General features: G+C 36.2%; 1 protein-coding gene across 5 annotated transcripts in view; it reads right to left on the bottom strand.

The window, feature by feature from the left end:
* The window catches only part of ZCCHC7 (zinc finger CCHC-type containing 7), a 124122-nt gene that overhangs the window by 26405 nt on the left and 78772 nt on the right, over window positions 1–18945 (bottom strand). For 4 of the 5 annotated variants that reach the window (XM_067316009.1, XM_067316008.1, XM_067316010.1 and 1 more), the window contains 3 exons: window positions 11530–11573; window positions 8426–8551; window positions 6921–7091 (listed from right to left, as the gene is read on the bottom strand). In XM_067316009.1, the coding sequence (XP_067172110.1) occupies window positions 6921–7091; window positions 8426–8551; window positions 11530–11573 (341 nt within the window). The remainder of the gene's footprint in view (window positions 1–6920; window positions 7092–8425; window positions 8552–11529; window positions 11574–18945) is intronic. The other variant, XM_067316006.1, reaches the window with a different exon arrangement.

Genomic DNA, 18945 nt, shown 5'->3' with positions numbered 1-18945 from the left:
CCCAAATGCTAGCAATACTATCAAAAGGCAGGTTTTATTATTATCATCTTTAAGCTTGTTTTAAGACTGTGGGAAAACTTAAGGGAGGCAGGAAGAGGAAGCTAAAGGAAAATTGACCAAGCATATTTCTTCATTCAGATAGTCATTCAATATAATACTTTTCATAATCACAATGATCACTCAAAAAACTTCAGAAGTGCAATACAATAGCCTAAAATGATTGTCTGGCTAAACAACGGCCTTTTAAAAATGATGCTTTTGACTTGGAGTCTTACTACTTCACATCAACTCAGAACTACTGTCTGTATCTCTTATCATGGAACGACAAAAAAAAAAAAATTAACAATTACTACGAAATACTGGCTTCTCAAATGAAGTAAAGTGGTTTTTTATGGAAGAGAGCATAACCAAATACAACAACAACTGAATCTGTGATTTTTCTGATTTATTTAAAAGTACTTAACCATGAATTGCCCTCATTTAAAGAAAAGCTCTTGTGGTATACAAGTATGATGGCAGTGTGATGAACTACATTAAAATAAAATTGCATTTATTTCCTGCCCCAGTGGTCTGACCTTACTAGCATTTAGATGTATGAACACAAAAGGTGCCTACTATTAAAAGCAGTTCCACCACTTTACAGCTTCACAAAACATACACAAAGTACACTTTCCAATATCTTTAACTACATCTCCATGCCTTTTCTAAGTTCTGCACAATTCTTTTTTCAAAATTAATACTATGTTTATTGTAACCCATATTTGAGTAATTCGAAATGGTTATTATTCATACTATTCAAACATGAACCAACTAAGTCTGCCACACCAGATGAATCAAGCCAGTATATTGTGCATTTCAACCCATATTGAATTTTATCAGGTGCTAATTATTGTTTTACGAGAACAACGGCTTAATGCATCTGTTGTTTAATTCCCACTTCCCTATTCTCAAATGTGAACATCAAAGAAAATAAAACACTCAATCTTAAACAGCCCCTGACAGCAGACCAAGACTCAAGTGTTCAATAGACAAGGCCCTTGCCACCAGTTCTCATATTTCCACAACAATGAACAAACACAAAAACAGCACTAAGCGGCCTTTCCTCCTTTTCAGCTCCCCTTGGCCAGTTGTCTGCCTTGTACTAGAGAGAACCCTTGAACACAACCCTGCTGGGAACACAACACAGGAGAAAGGATTAGCCTTACTAACATGCTAGCATTTGCAAAAGTGAAGAAAAAAACCCCACTACTGTATTTGGTATATGAATAACCAAAATGTATGAGCTGACAAGAGACCAGGATGGGCCTATGGCTCCCCGGGAGAAAATGTAGCTGTGATGAGTGACAGGGCTTTCAGGAAATATGTTCACAATCACAGACAGTGAAGGCCATGACCTAGATCGTTTAAGAGCTTGTCTTGTCAAATTATCAAAAGCTTCTTCCTCTCTGAATAAAGAGTGACATAAGTGAGTGTCAGAAAGCTGCAGGCTGACAAGCCAAGCATACAATAACAGAATGCACGTCACATACTTGCCGAACACCGCCACGGCTAGCGGCAAATCTTAATGAGAGCGCGGCTGGCCCAAGAGACTTGGGTCCCTGCTGGCACAGCTACTCATCTCACAAAAATCCTTCAGCTCCAAGTCAGTTATGGTCTGACACGACGACTACAATTACTAAACACAACTTTTTAACAGAATCCTCTGGTGCTTTGTCAAAGTGGCGGCTGTTAGGAGCTGCCCCAATGCAAGTCACCACAGTAAAACAAAAGATTTAATAAAACAAACACTTTTCATTATCTTTATATAAAAACAACTGCAAAAAGAATAAAATGCTTCACTTTAAAAACATTCTTACACAAAGAGATGTAAAGACTCTTCCCTCATAATAAGCCTCACATGACCACACTCTCTTGGCACCTCAGACAGAATTAAGGTGTTTAACCATAGGGATTAAAAAGACTCTTTGTAATGTTTACATATGCTTACGATTAGATAGAAATTGACTTAGAAGCAGGCATGAAAAAAACAGAATGCCATTGAGGGAATGAAATCACATGGAAAAATGAGCAAAATCGTTGCTTTCTTATAAGAGACTCAACAAAAAGAAAGAGAGAGAAAAGAATGAGAGTGTATAATATAACTGAAGGAAAAACATCCAATCATAGCACCCGTAGTAGAACCCTCACAGACTTTTAGCCATTTCAGCATCAGTATGTGTAGAGCCACATCCAATCCCTGAGATGCTGGCATATCATTAATGGTAAGCACTTGACAGTATAAATTTTGAAAATGACAAAGGCAAAAAAGAAATCTTCTGAGAGAAGTGACTCTACAGGTGGTTTATACCACCAAAAAAGATGTCAAGATAAATGAAGAGGTTGCCTACTGAGATATACTTCCAGTTTTTGTGAAGATGCACTAACTAACAAGAGTATGCTAGAGGTGTGTGGATGTCTTTACGCAAACAGTGCACGTCTTTACGCAAACAGTGCCAGTAGACATAGCACGGTTAAAGAACTCAGGAGAACAGGGACCTATTGCCTTCTAACTCAAAGAATAAGGTCAGGCAACCCACAGAATTTTTGTATGCTGGTTTTTCCTAATTGTAAAGGAAAATCTTGCTCTGTCTACCATTTTTGCCTCCCCTGCCAAACTGTCCTATTTATGAAGTTTTTCTTCTACCCTCACAGCAGTGGAGGTTCACAAGAGCTCTGGTGTTCAGCCCCGGTAAAGATTATTTCTGTGGATCTCTTCAGAAAAATGGTATTGTCCAGCTTCAGATATTAACTCCGTAAATGTTCCAAAGTATTATCCTGTTCATTGCATCTGAAACATATCATACATAATAATATATAAAGGAATATGTCCTTCTTCCTAAATAAATTTTAAAAATTAGCTTAATGTGGAAGGCTCTAGAAGAAAAATTCACAGATAGTTAAGAGCACCACTCTTACGAAACAAGCCAATCACTCCTGGAAAACCAGAGGAGGACCTAGTAAGAGAGAAGCAACTGGCTGAGAAAGTGATTATCATATCTCACGACACCTACCTGAACAGTCACCGAATCTGCAAAGAGAGAATGTTCACATTATGGGGTTTTCAGCACACATATATGTAAACATATATGCACACACATATATATTCATGTATACACATGTATACATATGCACACATACGTATATCCACACACATATTCAAGACTGGGCAGTGATGTTGCAGCTGATATGCTGTTTCCTAGGGTGAGCAGTATATGGCCAGACAGAGCTGTACCTGAGACTTTGAAGAACATACCTCTTTTATGTTCTACTTGATGACATCACACTGTACTTAGCTGGTTCCAATATGACTCAGAATCTAAGATGACTCAATGGATTCTCAGGGTTATTTCAGGGAAAATGACAGATCTAATGGATAATAAACTTATTACTCTGAAAATGTTTTAAATCAGTTATTAATGTCACTTGAATTAATTTGCTCTATGAAGGCTACACTAGAGTTTTCAGAGCATTCTGGTGAACTTCTCCCTTGGGGTAATTTAACATCGGGCTCAGAGTGAAAGCTGTGGTCTGCCTCCAGTTCATATGGACAGCAGAAACATCACAAAGGGGTCTTCTTTGATATAGAACAGCTATAATTACTGGGCTTGGTAAAACACTTTCAGATTTTTGATAAAATACCCCGTATGGGATTCACAATTCTTTACTGACTGTAACAGAGGCACAGACATGTAGATCTGTTATTATGAACAGTTAATATAGGATGAAAACTATAATTACTATACTAGGCCAGACTTTATCATGGTTTCTAACTGTGGCCATAATCCGATGCCTCATGAAGTTTAAGAACAAACCAGGCAGGCATACTTTGCCCAGTTCTCTTCCACATTCAGCTGTTATCAGCTCAATGACTTTCCAAGCTAGATGCAGTTTCTATGTATTTAAATAAGCTTCAGTGAATTTCTCTTTCATGAACCGGTCCAGTCTCCCCTAGAATCTGGGTAGACTATCTTCATCTACTATGTCTCTTGATAAGTTTCACAGGTCTGCTGCCTACTGCGTGAAGAATCACTTCTTCCTGTCTGTTATGAATGTAGCTCCTACTACCTTTGTCACATGCCCCCCAGTTTGTTTATGGGAGGAAACAATTGATCCCTAACCACTGTCTCCAGCCTACTCATGGATGATTTTGTAGCTCTTAGTAGATCCTCCCATATGTCATTTCTCTTCCAAGCTGAATAGATCTAGCTGACTCGATCATTTCTTGTGCTGAAGGATGCAGAAGACAGGGACCAAAAATGCACCTCCTTCTCTATTGCTTTCCTGATAATTGCTCACTTGACTATCTTTTTTCATAACTTCTGAACATTGAACTGATATTTTAATGGAAACTTCTCTTGTAACTCCAAAATTTTAGTCCTGGAGGGTAACAGTTAGCTCAGAAACCATCATTTCATATGCACAACTGGGATTATTTTTTCCCAAGCATAACACTTTAAATTTATTGACAATAAAACTTATCTTCCATTTTATTGCATTTTCCCTCCATCTATTGCAGTCCTTGTGCAGTTCTTCACAGTTGGCTCTCATCTTTGCCAGCCTAAGCAATTCAGTCTTCTCAGCAAATCTTGTCACCCTATTGCTCGCCTTCATCCATGTATGGGGGGCTTTCACAAAAGCCATCTTGGATTCTCCCAAGAATATCCCTTTTTACAACCATTCCATCATTCTATTTGTTGTTACTGTTCCTATCGATTTTCTTGGTATAGACATCTTTATAGCTGATCAGTAAATGAGAGGCAAACGCAGTAAAAGTTTTTAAATGGCTTCCAGGGAGATTTGGGTAACCAGGTCTTGCAACTTTTACTGCATTTGCCTCTCATTTACTAATCAGCTATAAAGAAAGAGATTACATACTACCTTCTGTAATCTGGTTATTTCACCCTTCAGTTCCTTTACAACTTTTGGATAACTGTTATCCAGTCCTGTTAACTGGTTAGTGTTAATCTTGTCTTTTTAATTTCAGAGCAATTCTCCGATGAACCCCTCCACATAGCAAGATTTCAAAGCAATGTTTCAGCACAGGAGTGTCCCAGCTTCTTCCAAAATGAACACCAGATGCAAAAAATATATATACTTTATCTGAATGACTTTTAAAAACATATCTTAGTATCCTTAGAATACTCAAACAATATTAATACTTGCATATCTGTTTTCATGACAAAGTTATTTATTCATTTATCCAAGGACACTTTGAATGTGTAACACATGTTCACTTCACAACTGCTGTTGCCATAGAAAAAACAGAACCTGTTCAATAATTCCAGAAAAATTTTTAATGCTATCCAAAAAAGTAAACAAAATCGCAATAGCAAAATGCGTATTTTTATGGGGCTTCCATCCCTCTACAAAATAAATGGAAACCCTTCAGCCATTTTGCTCTTCAACCTGAAACAAGTAGCCATGTATCTGACAGGAAGTAAACTGAACATTCTATTTTTTTACAGGTATCTTACAGACACATAAAGAAAGCACTTCCATACTCCCATTTGGCAGAACCATTTATATAATATGAATACAGATACAAACTTGCTAACACCTAGCAAATGTTGTTTTGTTAGGTAAGGGATGGAGAATAGTATTTGTGCTAAGTACATTTCACTCTCCAATGCTCTGACATAGTGGGGAAGCACAGTGACTGGCAACAGGGCCAGTGTCCACCCCAATCTGTATGAGCTACACTGATCTTCTAAGTAGAAACAATCTGGTTTTGAATGATAGTACCGAAGACAGAAAATATCAGTTTGGTTCTTGTGGGATTAAGAAAAACATCAGTAGGTTCCAGACATTAAACATGTCTATGTATATTATTCTGTTATTGGTACAGTATACAATTCTGCAACTGTTCCACTACTTTAGAAATTCTCTTATAGTATATATGTGAGGGGCCAGTCCATGGGGACATGGAAGTGGACAATTACTTTCATCATTATCTTTTTTCTTGAATGTTTATAAATAATAGAAAAGCAGGCAGAAACTAAGCTATGGCATATAAATATGGTTGTAAACCTGCTTCCTTATAAGATACTGCCAGACAAAATTTTCATTTGGCTATATTGGCATAAGAAATAAACTGTACCATTTCCATTTCTGTTGTAAAGTACCCTCGCAATGTAAAATACAATACAGTTATAAATGCCTCCCAAATCTATTTAGACATTAGCTTAAACTTCTACTGATATTTTCACAATTGTTCATGAATATGTAATCATAGTAAAAAAACTTACAGATCTGGGATTGTTGGGAGCATCAGAGGTATTCTTTACCTCTTGCTTGGCATGCTGGACGCATACCATGTCTCCTAACTTTAATCTACCACCACCTCTGATTCAACAGAAATGAGAAAAATTCTCTAGTGTGCCTGTTGCTATTATTTTTAATGATTCTTTACACATACAGAGAAGGCTAAAGTGTTACATTTAAATACCGCATTTATTAAATATTTTTTCTGCATTTTTTCTCCATTTTTAAACCAATACATTGAAACTATCTGAACTGCATTTGTTAGGCTTTTAAATCTTTCTATTAAATGTGATGAATAAGACTGTAAAGGTTTTTAAATCTTTTTATCAAATATGATGAGTAAGACATGGTCATGGATATTTTCACTACCCAAACTAAACTGGACAAAACTAAATTAATGACTGGACATTTACAAAGATACAGTTTCTTTCCTTTGGACCACTCTTTATAAAAACTGTGATGCTGTTATGTAAGTACTAGCTATAACATTTTCATATGTTTATACATATATGCACTATATAATACAATATAAAATATAAAAAATTTTGGTTGTTGTAGCTTCCAGTTTTGACAGATACAGAAACAATATTGATGAGTTCTTTGCCATAGATGGTACTCACATCAGCATAATGCCCTTTCATATCACAGCGGTTACAGTGTTTATTCCAATAGGCTTTCTCAAGACACTCCTTAGAATAGTGTCCAGGCAAACAGCAGTTCAAACAAAACCGTGCTGGGCAAGTGTTTTGTAGATGACCTCTTTCTGCACACAAACAACAAGGGGGAATCTTCTAGGGAGAAATACAAAAAGAAGTATGGCATGTGAGTATGTTTCAATGGACTAAGGCAAAGAAAAAAACATCAAAAGATGAAATAAAGAAGAAACCACCACAAATAAATGTCTACTCCTTATTATGAACTGCACAGGTATTACATTTCATGAAGAAATTGTAGTGAAGGAAGACTAAACTTGATGGAAGAGTAAAATTTGATGTTCTAACTCCACAAATTCCCTGTTCTTCTTGGTTTCTGACTTTGTGTCAGAAGCACTAAAAATGTTGCATGCACTTGTATTACTTGCTCAGTGAATACAGCAAAAAGTAATATTAAATTGGAAGGCATGTTTTACACAGAGTAGAAGTGTTGGACACTCTGTATGAATCCTTATTTTTGATGACATTTCTTGAAAGATTAAAAACAGAACCATATCATAGCAACAAGCTATAGAATATGTAACACAGTGTATTGGGGTGACTTGTAAATATGGTCTGTGCTATAGACCACTAAGCCACTCGCCTTGTGGTTCATACCAATGAGCATAGGTGTCTGCATGAAGCAATAAATGTAGAATGTTGAAAACTATTTTTGGGCCATAACTGCATCTGTTTATAACCAATTTCCTCAGTGACCGAGTGTGTCATCACTTTAAGGCCTTACATTTCAACAGGGTGAGATGTAATCACAGAGAAATTTGCTTTATATTGAAATCCAAAGTGTCAGTGTGGGGAACAGCCTCAGAAACCGAGAGACGTGGATTTCTGAAATCTTTTCTATGGGGACCAGTAAATCCAGACTCTCATGCAACTGCCATCATTTCCTCACAAGATGAAGATGGGTTTTTAAACCTCTGACCTCTGGACAAACTTTCAAAATATTTGGCATTTATTAGGACTGCATGAAATTAAATTTAATTTCATCCTGCCTAAAACATTTAACATTATTCATAACCAAGTTTATTATATAGATATTCTTCTTTCATTCATTTGCTAACGGTGATTTTGGATTCTTTAGACTCTCCTTGTGGAAAAAAAATTCAAAAAATTTTTATATCTTAAAACCGTTTTTTACAATATAAAAAATATCTCCTTACTTTGTACTTATGTCTCTTTTTGCTCCATTTACACTTACAGATTTTTTTCTTTTATAAAAAGGACAAGAGGGATCACCTTCACAAGACAGCTAATTTTATGAAGTAAACCGATCTTTTGCAAGATAAGATATCCTTTAGCCTAGAGCAACCTTTCAATGAAATAATAAACCCCTGAAGCAAAGGTTCTAATGGCAAACACAGAAGAGCTTTAGAAACAACAGCTACATCTAAAAGTAATTAAAACATTGCATTTACCCTTGGAATAGGACAGTTTTTGGACAAATGACCTGGTCTGCTGCAATTTCTACAAGTAACATTTTTATCAGCTGTGTAGTATCGGACACTTGTACGTCTCACAGTTGCATAGTTACAGATCTGTGCCTGGGGAGACAAAAAGAGAAAAATGCATTTGTCATTTTTGATAGTGTGGTTTAGCGCTTGATAGAACTGGAAATTTGAATGGGTCACTGCTGATAGTGTTCAGTTAGAAATCTAATCAAGTACAATTTACATATCCAGGTTTGAGTTGGATAATTCTGTTCTAGAGAAACTTGTATCTCCTAGAAGAGAATTACTGTCTTGTTCAAATTTCCACTTTGGGACATTCTTTTTTGCTGTTTAAAATTACAGCTATGAAGTTTTGCTTTCCCTTGATGGGTTCAGACACTTTTACTCACTATGGTATTTCATGATGAACTGAAATTTTCCCACAATGCAAATAAAACTAACATTAACTGCAAGTGCAAGTTACAAGTTCCCTGAACAAATTAAGGGAAACTTTTTTGCAAAAATACAATGTTATAGAAGTTTAGACCAAATCTTCAATTTGCAGTTGTAAAGAAAGACCAAAAAAAAAAAAAAAAAAGGGGAGAGAGAGAGAAAGAAGCTGGAAATCAGTCTCTTCCAATGACTTCACAAATACCTTCTGAAGAGGCAAACAGAACTGAAAATCCTCTCTTGAACTTTTATCACATAGTAAAGATAGTTTTTAAAAACCGAAATAACATTCCAGATAAGCGAGCAGAAGAGGTGCACAAGAGCATTTCTCTTAAGCAAAAGAGATCATTAATGTCACCTGATTATGTAAGCTTTATTGAACCTTGGAAACAGAAATTAGAAGGAGCTGGACAATCCAACTGAAGCTTATTGTTCTTGGATACTCAAGTAACTTACTCAAATACTTCAAGATACAGCCTAATTGTATCAACTAGTAAACTGAGCCCAACTTCTGGAAATGTAAGAAGGTTACTAACCACAGTAGATCTGTGGCGCAGCCTGTGCTGCATAAGGAATAGAGGGAGTAGAGATTCAGCTTCCACAAAATAATTATTAGTCTCTGAAGAGACTGGGAAGGAAGAATTAAGTTCATCATTATGAAACGATGAACTCCTCTTTGGAGGAGCTTCCATTCCCCTCATCCTCTTCCAAAACTGTTTTGGAGGAAGTTTCTACCCCAATGAAGGAATCTTTTCCTACTTTACCAGAGCTCAGCTTTCAACAGCTACTGTACATTCAGGGAAGGACATTCTGAAGACTTCCACAGAAAAATTACAGCTGGATTTTTCATTGCAGTTTATCTGGTTCGGCTTGTTCCTCTCTTTCAGAAAGAAAAACAGAACACAGCTGTGGATACCACTGTCCTACATATTGCTCTGAATGGAGGAACCCAAACGGAGAAGCAGAACTGGAGATATAGGAAAGCACGAAAAATCTGAGCACAAGAAAACAGCTAGCAAAAGACAGATAAATTACAGTAAATAGGTGTTATCAAGTGTCAGGATAAATGCTCAGTAACTTAAGAAGCAAAAAGCATTTGGAATTCTTAGGAAAGAAATACAGAAGAATACAAAAAACATTGTTATCCATTGTATAAAACCATGGCACACATCTGTTTTGAATACTACATAAAGATCTGGACCTTCCTCTTAAAAAGGATATAGCAGAACTAGAAAAGGAATACAGAAGGACAGCTAGATGAACAAAGGTATGGAATGGCTTCCCAAATGAGGGTCAAATATGCAAAGTAGCAATTTTCAGCCTAAAAACCAGTTTTTTTAAACTGTCTGTCCTAATACAAGAATCAGAGGTTAAATCAAATGAAATTATAAGGTAGAAAAGCTCAGAACAGAAGTCAGCTTTTTTACAAGATGTTCATAAACTGTGCAATTCGTTGTCACAGGATGCATAGAATGCCAAGTACTTGTGAAAATCTATGAAATTAAAAATACATCCAAAGGACAAAGATATCGCAACACTTCAGGAAATTCATGAACTGCAGATTACTGAAAACAGGAAAAGTATACTGGGAAACTATCACTGTATGCTTCATTGGTCTTCTGTTCTTCCCTAGGCATCAGATACTAGCAGTGATAAGAAGGATTCTAGGCTGCAATGAACTTTTGGTCTGATCCAGTCTGGTTATTTTCATGTTCAGTCATAACAAATGAACAGCAGGCATCCAGAACACAGTGTTTTGGCCTATCCTAAAAATAATTAATGTTAATACTGGATTGTATCTCATCACTATGGTGAATGAAATTAAGGTACAAGACAAAACAGATCAAGAGTATGTAGAAAAAGGAACCATCTGCTAGAAAAGTAAGTTATGAAGCAGCAACTTCTACGTTAGATAAGCCCTTAGGAAAGTCATCCCAGCTAGCAACCAATTTTGTCAAAAATCCTTTAGTGCTTTTATAATAAAGTGTAATATTTTAAAGAATAAGCCTACAAATGCTAAAGAAATGAGAATGGCTTTAAACAATAAGAATAGGTATATAACTATATATTTATAACTATAACTAAATATACAAGCATTCCATTAAGTAGGGATTATTCTTTAAAGTAATATCTATTCTTTTGAAATATTAACTAATCACCAAATAAAGTAAAGTTTGTCTAAATCATAACTTCCAAATTATTAAGTCCTAGATTCCAGTAGTCCATTAGGTCAGACAGCTACTTGTGTATCACAGACATTTTTAAATAAATTAGAACAAAACCCCTTCTCCATTTTTCTCCTTCTCCTGCTATTAATACCTGCATGAATGATTTCTGGTTTTAGTTCATCTATTCTTTCTGCCCACTCCATATCTGATCATCCTTTTCTGGCATCACAGTTGTCTGCTGTGAAAAATAACCCTGCTATTAAGAAAGAGATATTATGCCAGTTTGAAAATAAGGAGGATTGACAGTTGTCTCAGGATTATTCTCCTTCATGTAACTTTTCTTCAAATAAAGAACAGAGAAATGCAGAAATGATGTACAAAGATGTTTTCTACATCTGTATTTCAGTGTTTTGCTATGCATGATCAGTGAATTTAAAATAAAAAAACATGGAACAAATTGGTTGTCTGTGTTACCTCCAAGTCTTTATTACTGATTGACCAGTCCACATCAACTTCTCCTGAAAAACAGAAATACAGTGAATTATATTAAAATTATATTGATATTTTATACAGTATATTCCACTATAATGATTACTGCAGTTATTAAAACTGATACTAGACTCTGAAAGTACCACATGAGAGAAACTATTACTATTTTCAGTAAAGGAAAGCTTATCAATCTTCTTGGCACCAAATCTGATTCACCTTAAAATCAACACATGCCCAACTATCAGGTAAATTTTGATGCCTTCCTCTTGCTGCACCCCCATCCTCGCCACCCCCAAAAAAGTTATAAATTCAGGCAAGGGTTGAATTTATTGAGATGCAGGGACCTGAAAACTTCTGATTACAACCATTTGAATTATCTCTGCCTTCACTCACGAGGACCTGCAACTCAGTTCACAGTTTGCCTAACTGAATGGGAGCAAATGGAATAACAAGTTAATACACAGCATAAAATATACCTTTCCTCCTTGTGAATTCAAAATAATCTATGCCTTCACCACTGCTTTCTGACTGCTGCATGCCAAAATGAGTTTATGCATCAACTACAGTGACTAAGACTGAACGCTAAGTAACTCTGTTTTCAAAACAGGGTTTGCTAATGTGCAATAAGTAAGGACTACACACTAAATTACCAACTGTCATACCATAACCTTCTCATACACAGATTTTTTACTAGCAGAAGTATAAGAAAAAAAAAGAAAAAAAGGCAATAAGCTGAAAGAATCCCTAGCATGAATGCTGCTACAGCTGTTTAAAATTTCTTTACCTCAACATTATTTACATCTCTCACTGTGCAAAGACAACAGTACAACTACATCATCCTTTTCATCATTAAAAGTGGAATTGGATCAGCAGAGGTGTTCACCCTACCTATACTCATACATTAAGTATCACAACTGGCGTATAAATAAATTCTATGTGTTTCCAGACTGTTTAACGCAACATGTCCCATCCTGTTCCCACAGTCCAAATCTGAAACATCTGTAAGTGCTACTAACACAAATCACAACAACATCAAGAATTACAAACACTAAGAAAAAAACAGGGAAGAACTTATCCAGCTGCTTTTGATCATACTATTCATTTCCAGTAAAAGGCAGATGACTAGAAATATGTAACCCCTCTCCTACTGAAAAAGTCAATAAATTCAACTCAAGTGAACACAATATGCAATATCTAGATACAAGTTTTCAATGGGAGTTTCAAGCATAATATGTTTGCTGCTGTTCCTCATCTAAAATGTGGGGCTAAATAATATATGCTTTGCTCTCAAGAATATTCTGTAAAATATTTTTATTTGAAACACTCACTAATGCCATAGCAATAAGCATCACAGAGATGTTAAAAATAAATTAATTGATCTATTTGCAGAGTGCTTGTGAGTGTTGTCTAGTACCTAAATCATGAATTGCATAGCAACCGGAAGGCAAAAATCCAAATGGAAGTATCAAATGGATACTTCATTCAAGCATTATACCGAATAACACGTGATCGCACAATAAAAGATGGTGTTACAAATGTACACCTGGAAACAGCTCCTTCAAGACTGCTTGATTTCCAACAGAGAGGACAGAAGGGACAGCATCTTGCCAATTTTCTCTAGTGGAAATTATTTGTGAACACCCCAAAATAAGACCTTTTGGTGTCTAGTCAAAAAAAATAAAGAAATACACCTACTGGCAAATTTAAGTCCATTATTTAGTACTTGGAAGCCTGTAAAGGAAATTCCTTCAAAAAGAAAAAGATATTTGTAATTTAAAGCTCTAGTCTGGCAATCAATACTGTGAATGCCTTGTTTCACATAAAGGCATATTTAGAATGGTTTTCAGGCTATAGACCAAAATTACCAGTGAATTAACTTCTGTTAATGATTGGGCATGTCCACACCTTTTTGAGTACAAACAAAGTTTGTCTTCTTTACTGTCAAAACCCTCAGTTTTACAAGGGAAAGCCAGGATACAGTGATTCAGATATTTCTAATGTTAGATCAGAAAATAAATACAAGAGCTCTAATGCTGAATGAAACATTACAGTACAATCTCTCTTTATTACATCTGTTCAGTGACCTGAAAATTAGGTACAATTTACCACAGAATGAATAAAACTTTGGTTTTACTCACAAGAAATGCTTATGACTGAAATATGTAGAAAGAGCTGTGCTTCAGCAACAAAAATCTTGGTGTGGAAACCACACAGCAAAATTTGCAATGTTTTTCTCATTGACAACAGCATTTTATCTGGCAGTCCACAAGCTGCAATTTAGTTTGCTTAGTTTGATTAACTTGTTCAAAACACACTTCAAACCTTTCGGTGGCTGTATGCATCTCTGAACTGGCTTTCTGGCCACTTTATCTCCTGCCAGTCATTCTGCTACCCCCTGCTTGCCTTTCAGTGGCAATACCAACCAGCATATAGAAAACCTCTTTGTACTACACTGTCCCTGGTTTGTAGCATCCATAATCTTTGTTTTAATTTCTTAATATTCAGGAGCAGAGTGCCAATCAGACAGCCACTTAGGTGACAGGTTTGAGGCCACAGATTTTAAACACTTCTTCCTCTGAAGACTGAACTTGCATTGGTCTGCATGCCTATCTTCCTCCAGAGCTGGCAATCCTTCCCACCTCTGCGAAGTTCCCAAAGTCGTCTCCCATTCCCATTCCATACACCCTGACCAGTAGCCCAAGAATCCCTTCCAAGTCTAAAAAGGTAATTTTGAAAAGTCTACTAGATTTCTCAGTTTCTCTTCTACTTTCTTGCCTCCCACACAAACAACCATGTTCCATCTCTTTCTGAAGAGTCTCTGAACTGATTTAGATCAGAGACACTTGGCAGGAACAAGATGAAATGAGATGGCCATGAGCATTTTGGCTGAACATCTGTGAGAGCCAGGACGAAATGAAGAGGAGCTGCTTGGCAGGAATCAGGAGTGGAGATGAGGTGACAGACCTAGTAGTCTACAACTCAAGAACTGGTGATCCTTCTGACCTGGTGATGATGGGGGCAAAGATACTTGTGGGCATCCGGAAGGAAGAAGAAAATTGTTGACCAATTTGAAGACCAGCCAGAGATTTGCAAGGTGGAAGATATAGCCAGGGCAGCTGGAAAAGGCTAGCTGGTGAATAGATGCTTATTTTTCTTTAGTAGATTAAGCCACATAGGAAAGCCATCTTACTTCACTGAAAATTTTCGGACAACGTACAGACATAAAGTAGAAACGTGCTAATTACCAAAAGTTAGTTTATCTAGCAAACATTGGTGCAATGAAACCTGCTTATTGCTGTGCCAAAATCTGATGTTCTCCAAGGCAAAGTCAGTACAATGTTGAAGTATTTTATCCTTTTTTTTCTTACTTTCTGCCTGTTACTATAAAAATAGTGTAACAAAGAAAACACAAAATTCAAAAATTTTATCTCAGTAGAAATTTAAAATAGAACAATATTAAAAAAATATTTTGTCCTTTCAGTTAATTCTGAATTTTTGAGACTAACAATGTAGGTCTTAAAAAGCAGCATAAAATATTAGGTCAGGAAATAAACCATCTTGAAATAACAATTATTTTTATATGGACTACACAAACACTTATTTCTGCTCTTTGCGTAGTTTTCATCTTCTTTCCTCAGCCACTCTAACTATTTGCTGAATTTTCATTGTTGGCTGTCCTCAAACACCAATCTACCAACAATCCCAGCTTAAATTTTCACAAGATTGTCATGGTTGCTCTGATAAAGCCAGTAAAAGGTTAATGCTTCCCCTTAATAATGTAATTCCTTTGAAGTCAAATCCGTAAATTGCAACCATACTGTACTGGAATTCATAAAGACTCTAGATATAAAGTTGCTACATTTGGTTTCATGTCATTGTTGGCAACTGTTTCATTTCTTAAAAAGTAGTTCTGTGAGCACAGCAGCTAAAGAACATGGATTTTCTTTGGATTTATTAAGTCCGGTGCCTAAGAAGGTGTTTCCAATAGCCAGTGTGTTGCCATGGCAAGTGTCAACTCTCAGGTGCCTAACACTGCATGGACTCACACTGCAGCCTAAGCATTTTTACTCTCTCTTGCTGCCTATCTTCACAAAACATGTCAGGCCAATTTTTGGGAGATCAACATCTCTGCCAGACCTAGCCAAAATGATCCAATGTATTCAGAATATTCACCGGGATGTAAGTGGGGACAGTAGGGAAAGAGACAGATGGACATAGAGTAGTTGTATCTCTCTAAAAGATCAGGCTATCAGTACTTCCTTTTTACTCTCTGCAGCATTTCAGTGAAACAGCAGTTCAAAAGCTAGTCAGACAACTTCTGTCATGACTTTCCTCCATTTCTGTGAAGGAACTGCACTCTCATCTTGCAGCCAAAAAACTTTCATTGTTTAACATGATCTGATAGTTTTCACAGTATATTAATAAAACTCTCTCACAACGTCTTCAATGAATTTGCACTTTTATTCTGTCTCATCTTCACTTGTTAAAAGTATAAGCTCTCTTTTTTGAGACTACATTTTCAGCTAGAAACTTGTGATTGACTTTGCCATATGAACTTCTTGTATTTACACTTGGAAAAAAAGTTTTTGTCAAATTGTGGAACAGTAAAGCAGAGAAGGGAAAGAAAAAGCCAGAAAAAATGACATACAGGATTCACTATATATATAGTAATACATAGCTTAGATGAAAATGAAAGCTCTGCTCAAGGATTTTCTTTCCTAAAATATTATACTTTGGTTGTCCTGCATCCCTGTAGAGTAGGATGAAGAGTAAGTAACAGCACTGCTTTTATTTAAAGACAAATTATCAAAGTCCACTAAGATTCACATGTATTACTATACAGCATGAAAATGTAAATTTTAGATCAGGGCTCACAGTGAACTCAGATTTAGAACAACTGTTCAATGTGCATTCAAGCTTTCTTTTTTTAATTCCAGAAAGGAGTGTGGAGAGGAGAAGGGAGAAAGACTGGTACTCAAAACTTGAAATTGCCTAGAGGAACAATCCATTTTCACAGAACAAAAATGACTTAGGGCGAACAACGAACTGTTCAGAAACCTTCCTTACCTGCTGTATAATCACCAATGATCCCAATAATTGAACACACTAGCCCAGCAATAAAGGGCACAGTTTGGCTTAGATTTTGATCTCTGGAAAAAGTTACACATTTTTCCCCATTCAGCAGAGCTGTAAGAAAATGGTCCTGTTCTCTGCACAAGTTCATCCTATCCTGCAAAGGGTTCTTTGGTTACCCCATCTAACAATATTGAAAGACTGTATAAGTTGGATGTTCAACTTTGCAAATAAAACACTGTATTTTCTAAAATGGGAATTTATTTCTTCTGCTGGGAACATACATGAAGCCATATATTCTATCTAATTTATTTTATAATCAAGTCACTGAGACAGTCTGTTTCAGGCTGTGGCAGTATAGTATGTGGCCTGCAGGGTGAATAGGTTTAAAACCAGGGCTTTGAAAATTGGATTTTGACTGCTAATTAATATAGGACATTACAGAATATAGAATCCTAATTACATTCTATTGTAAGGTCTCTATGGCAAGGACTGTTTCAGATCTCTGAACAATATTCACCATGTCAGGACACAGCTTCCGACTGCTACTGGAGCATAAATATTATTTTTAAAGTGACATGCATCATGCATTAAATGACTACAAATGATCTGGAATTTTAAGAATTTCATGTTGTGACATTTTACATATGTCTAAAAATTCCTATCCTTGTTTGAACCAAAGTTATTCAAGTATTATTGCAATGAAATGTACTATACTGAATTTCCCATTTTTAATGTTTTAATAAGCCTTCTTCCCCCCAAAATCCCCACCACTCTCTTCATCAGAGTTTGCAAAGCGTAGGAATTAAGTTTTCTATATGTTACTTCTCTTCTAGGAAGATGCATTCAAGTACCCATACAAATATATACACACATATATACATATATATGTATATAAAATCACACCAAGATTTTTGAAGTACACTATCTGCTTGACAGCCACAGAAGACTAAGTGTGAACTGAAAGTAGAACTCATCTTGCTTATTCTGCTTAATGTTCCTATTCAAAGATCATCTAAATGAAGTGCAGCTCAGGTGCCTGACACCCTAAAACACTGCCTGTTGAAAGAAGAGGACCTTGAAGTCTAGGTAACTCCTTACAAAACCAGCAGATTTTAAAGTGTCTTGAGAGACCAGTCACAGATCTACATCACAAATTTCTGGTTTCTCCCAGTTCTAATGGTGAATGGAAACTTCACCTGAACACAGAGAACTTTTTGCACTATATCACAGCTAAGTGATGCAGACAAGCCACAGCGGATGAAGCCCTATACATATCATTCAATTACTCGAATTAGAACTGTTATGGAGATGAAATGCAACCAACTACTCTATTTTTCTTAGACACCTCAAGGATTTCTCAATTGTGCTTTGATGAGAAAAGGTGATTTATGTAAAAAGAAGACACCTGGTGTTGCAATGGATTATGTCATATGTCAGTACCTCTTTAGCATGAAGTACTTAAAGGACACCTATAAATTCCCACAGAGAAATGAGTTGTTCACAGAACTCCAGTCTGAGAATTTTCTCACGGCACAAAGACTCTCTGGCCTCTTCACTTGATATATAATATACATGAGCAACAACAGATCTATTTTCTTCAGTGGGAAAATACCTGCAATATTTTATTTTTAGTAATCTTTATTTGATCCAGCATGGTGCTTTTTAAAAGCATTATAAAATCCCAAAGCTGACAGTGAACAAACAACAAAACTCAATCCATTTGGAAATGAATTAAAAAGTTGATTCAAACAATAGCAATATTGGCCAAGAGCATATCTGAGTAAAAGAAGAAAAAACAGACCTCTGAATAGTCCCACATAAGTGAAAAAAAATCAAGACCTATTAATGTAACTTTAAACAAACCTAAGCAGCCATTGCCCATGGGAGTAGACTTAACTGTCATTGCCAAAAAAGAAAAGTCTGACAGCTGGGGGCTATGACATGGTACTTATAATCTCTAGGCAGCATGTACTGTTGGGGCCCACTGTAGGGCTAAAGCTGGGAGTTTCAAGAAAGCTCTCAGGTCTTGAGGTTTAATACACATGAATTAAAAGTATGTAATCCAAGCAGAGAGGCTTGCCTTTGATATTTAAATCGGTCATTTAAAAATACAAAAATCACCCAAGTGTTAGTAGTACAGCCTTTTTTATTGAATGTTAGGCAGCCAGTACACCCATGCATTTCAGCCATGTATTTCTTTTCTGTGTAGTATAACTGTTATACAATTTTTCTAATGATAAATCATGCACCTTCTTCCATATTTACACCCTTTCCCACCCTACCTCAACTCCAGATAGTCTTATGACTATGCATGGGTAAGATATT

Source organism: Apteryx mantelli, chromosome Z (assembly GCF_036417845.1).
Source record: "Apteryx mantelli isolate bAptMan1 chromosome Z, bAptMan1.hap1, whole genome shotgun sequence".
Classification (NCBI taxonomy): Eukaryota; Metazoa; Chordata; class Aves; order Apterygiformes; family Apterygidae; genus Apteryx; species Apteryx mantelli.
Note: the sequence above shows the minus strand (reverse complement) of the source record. Positions and strands in the feature narration are given on the sequence as shown.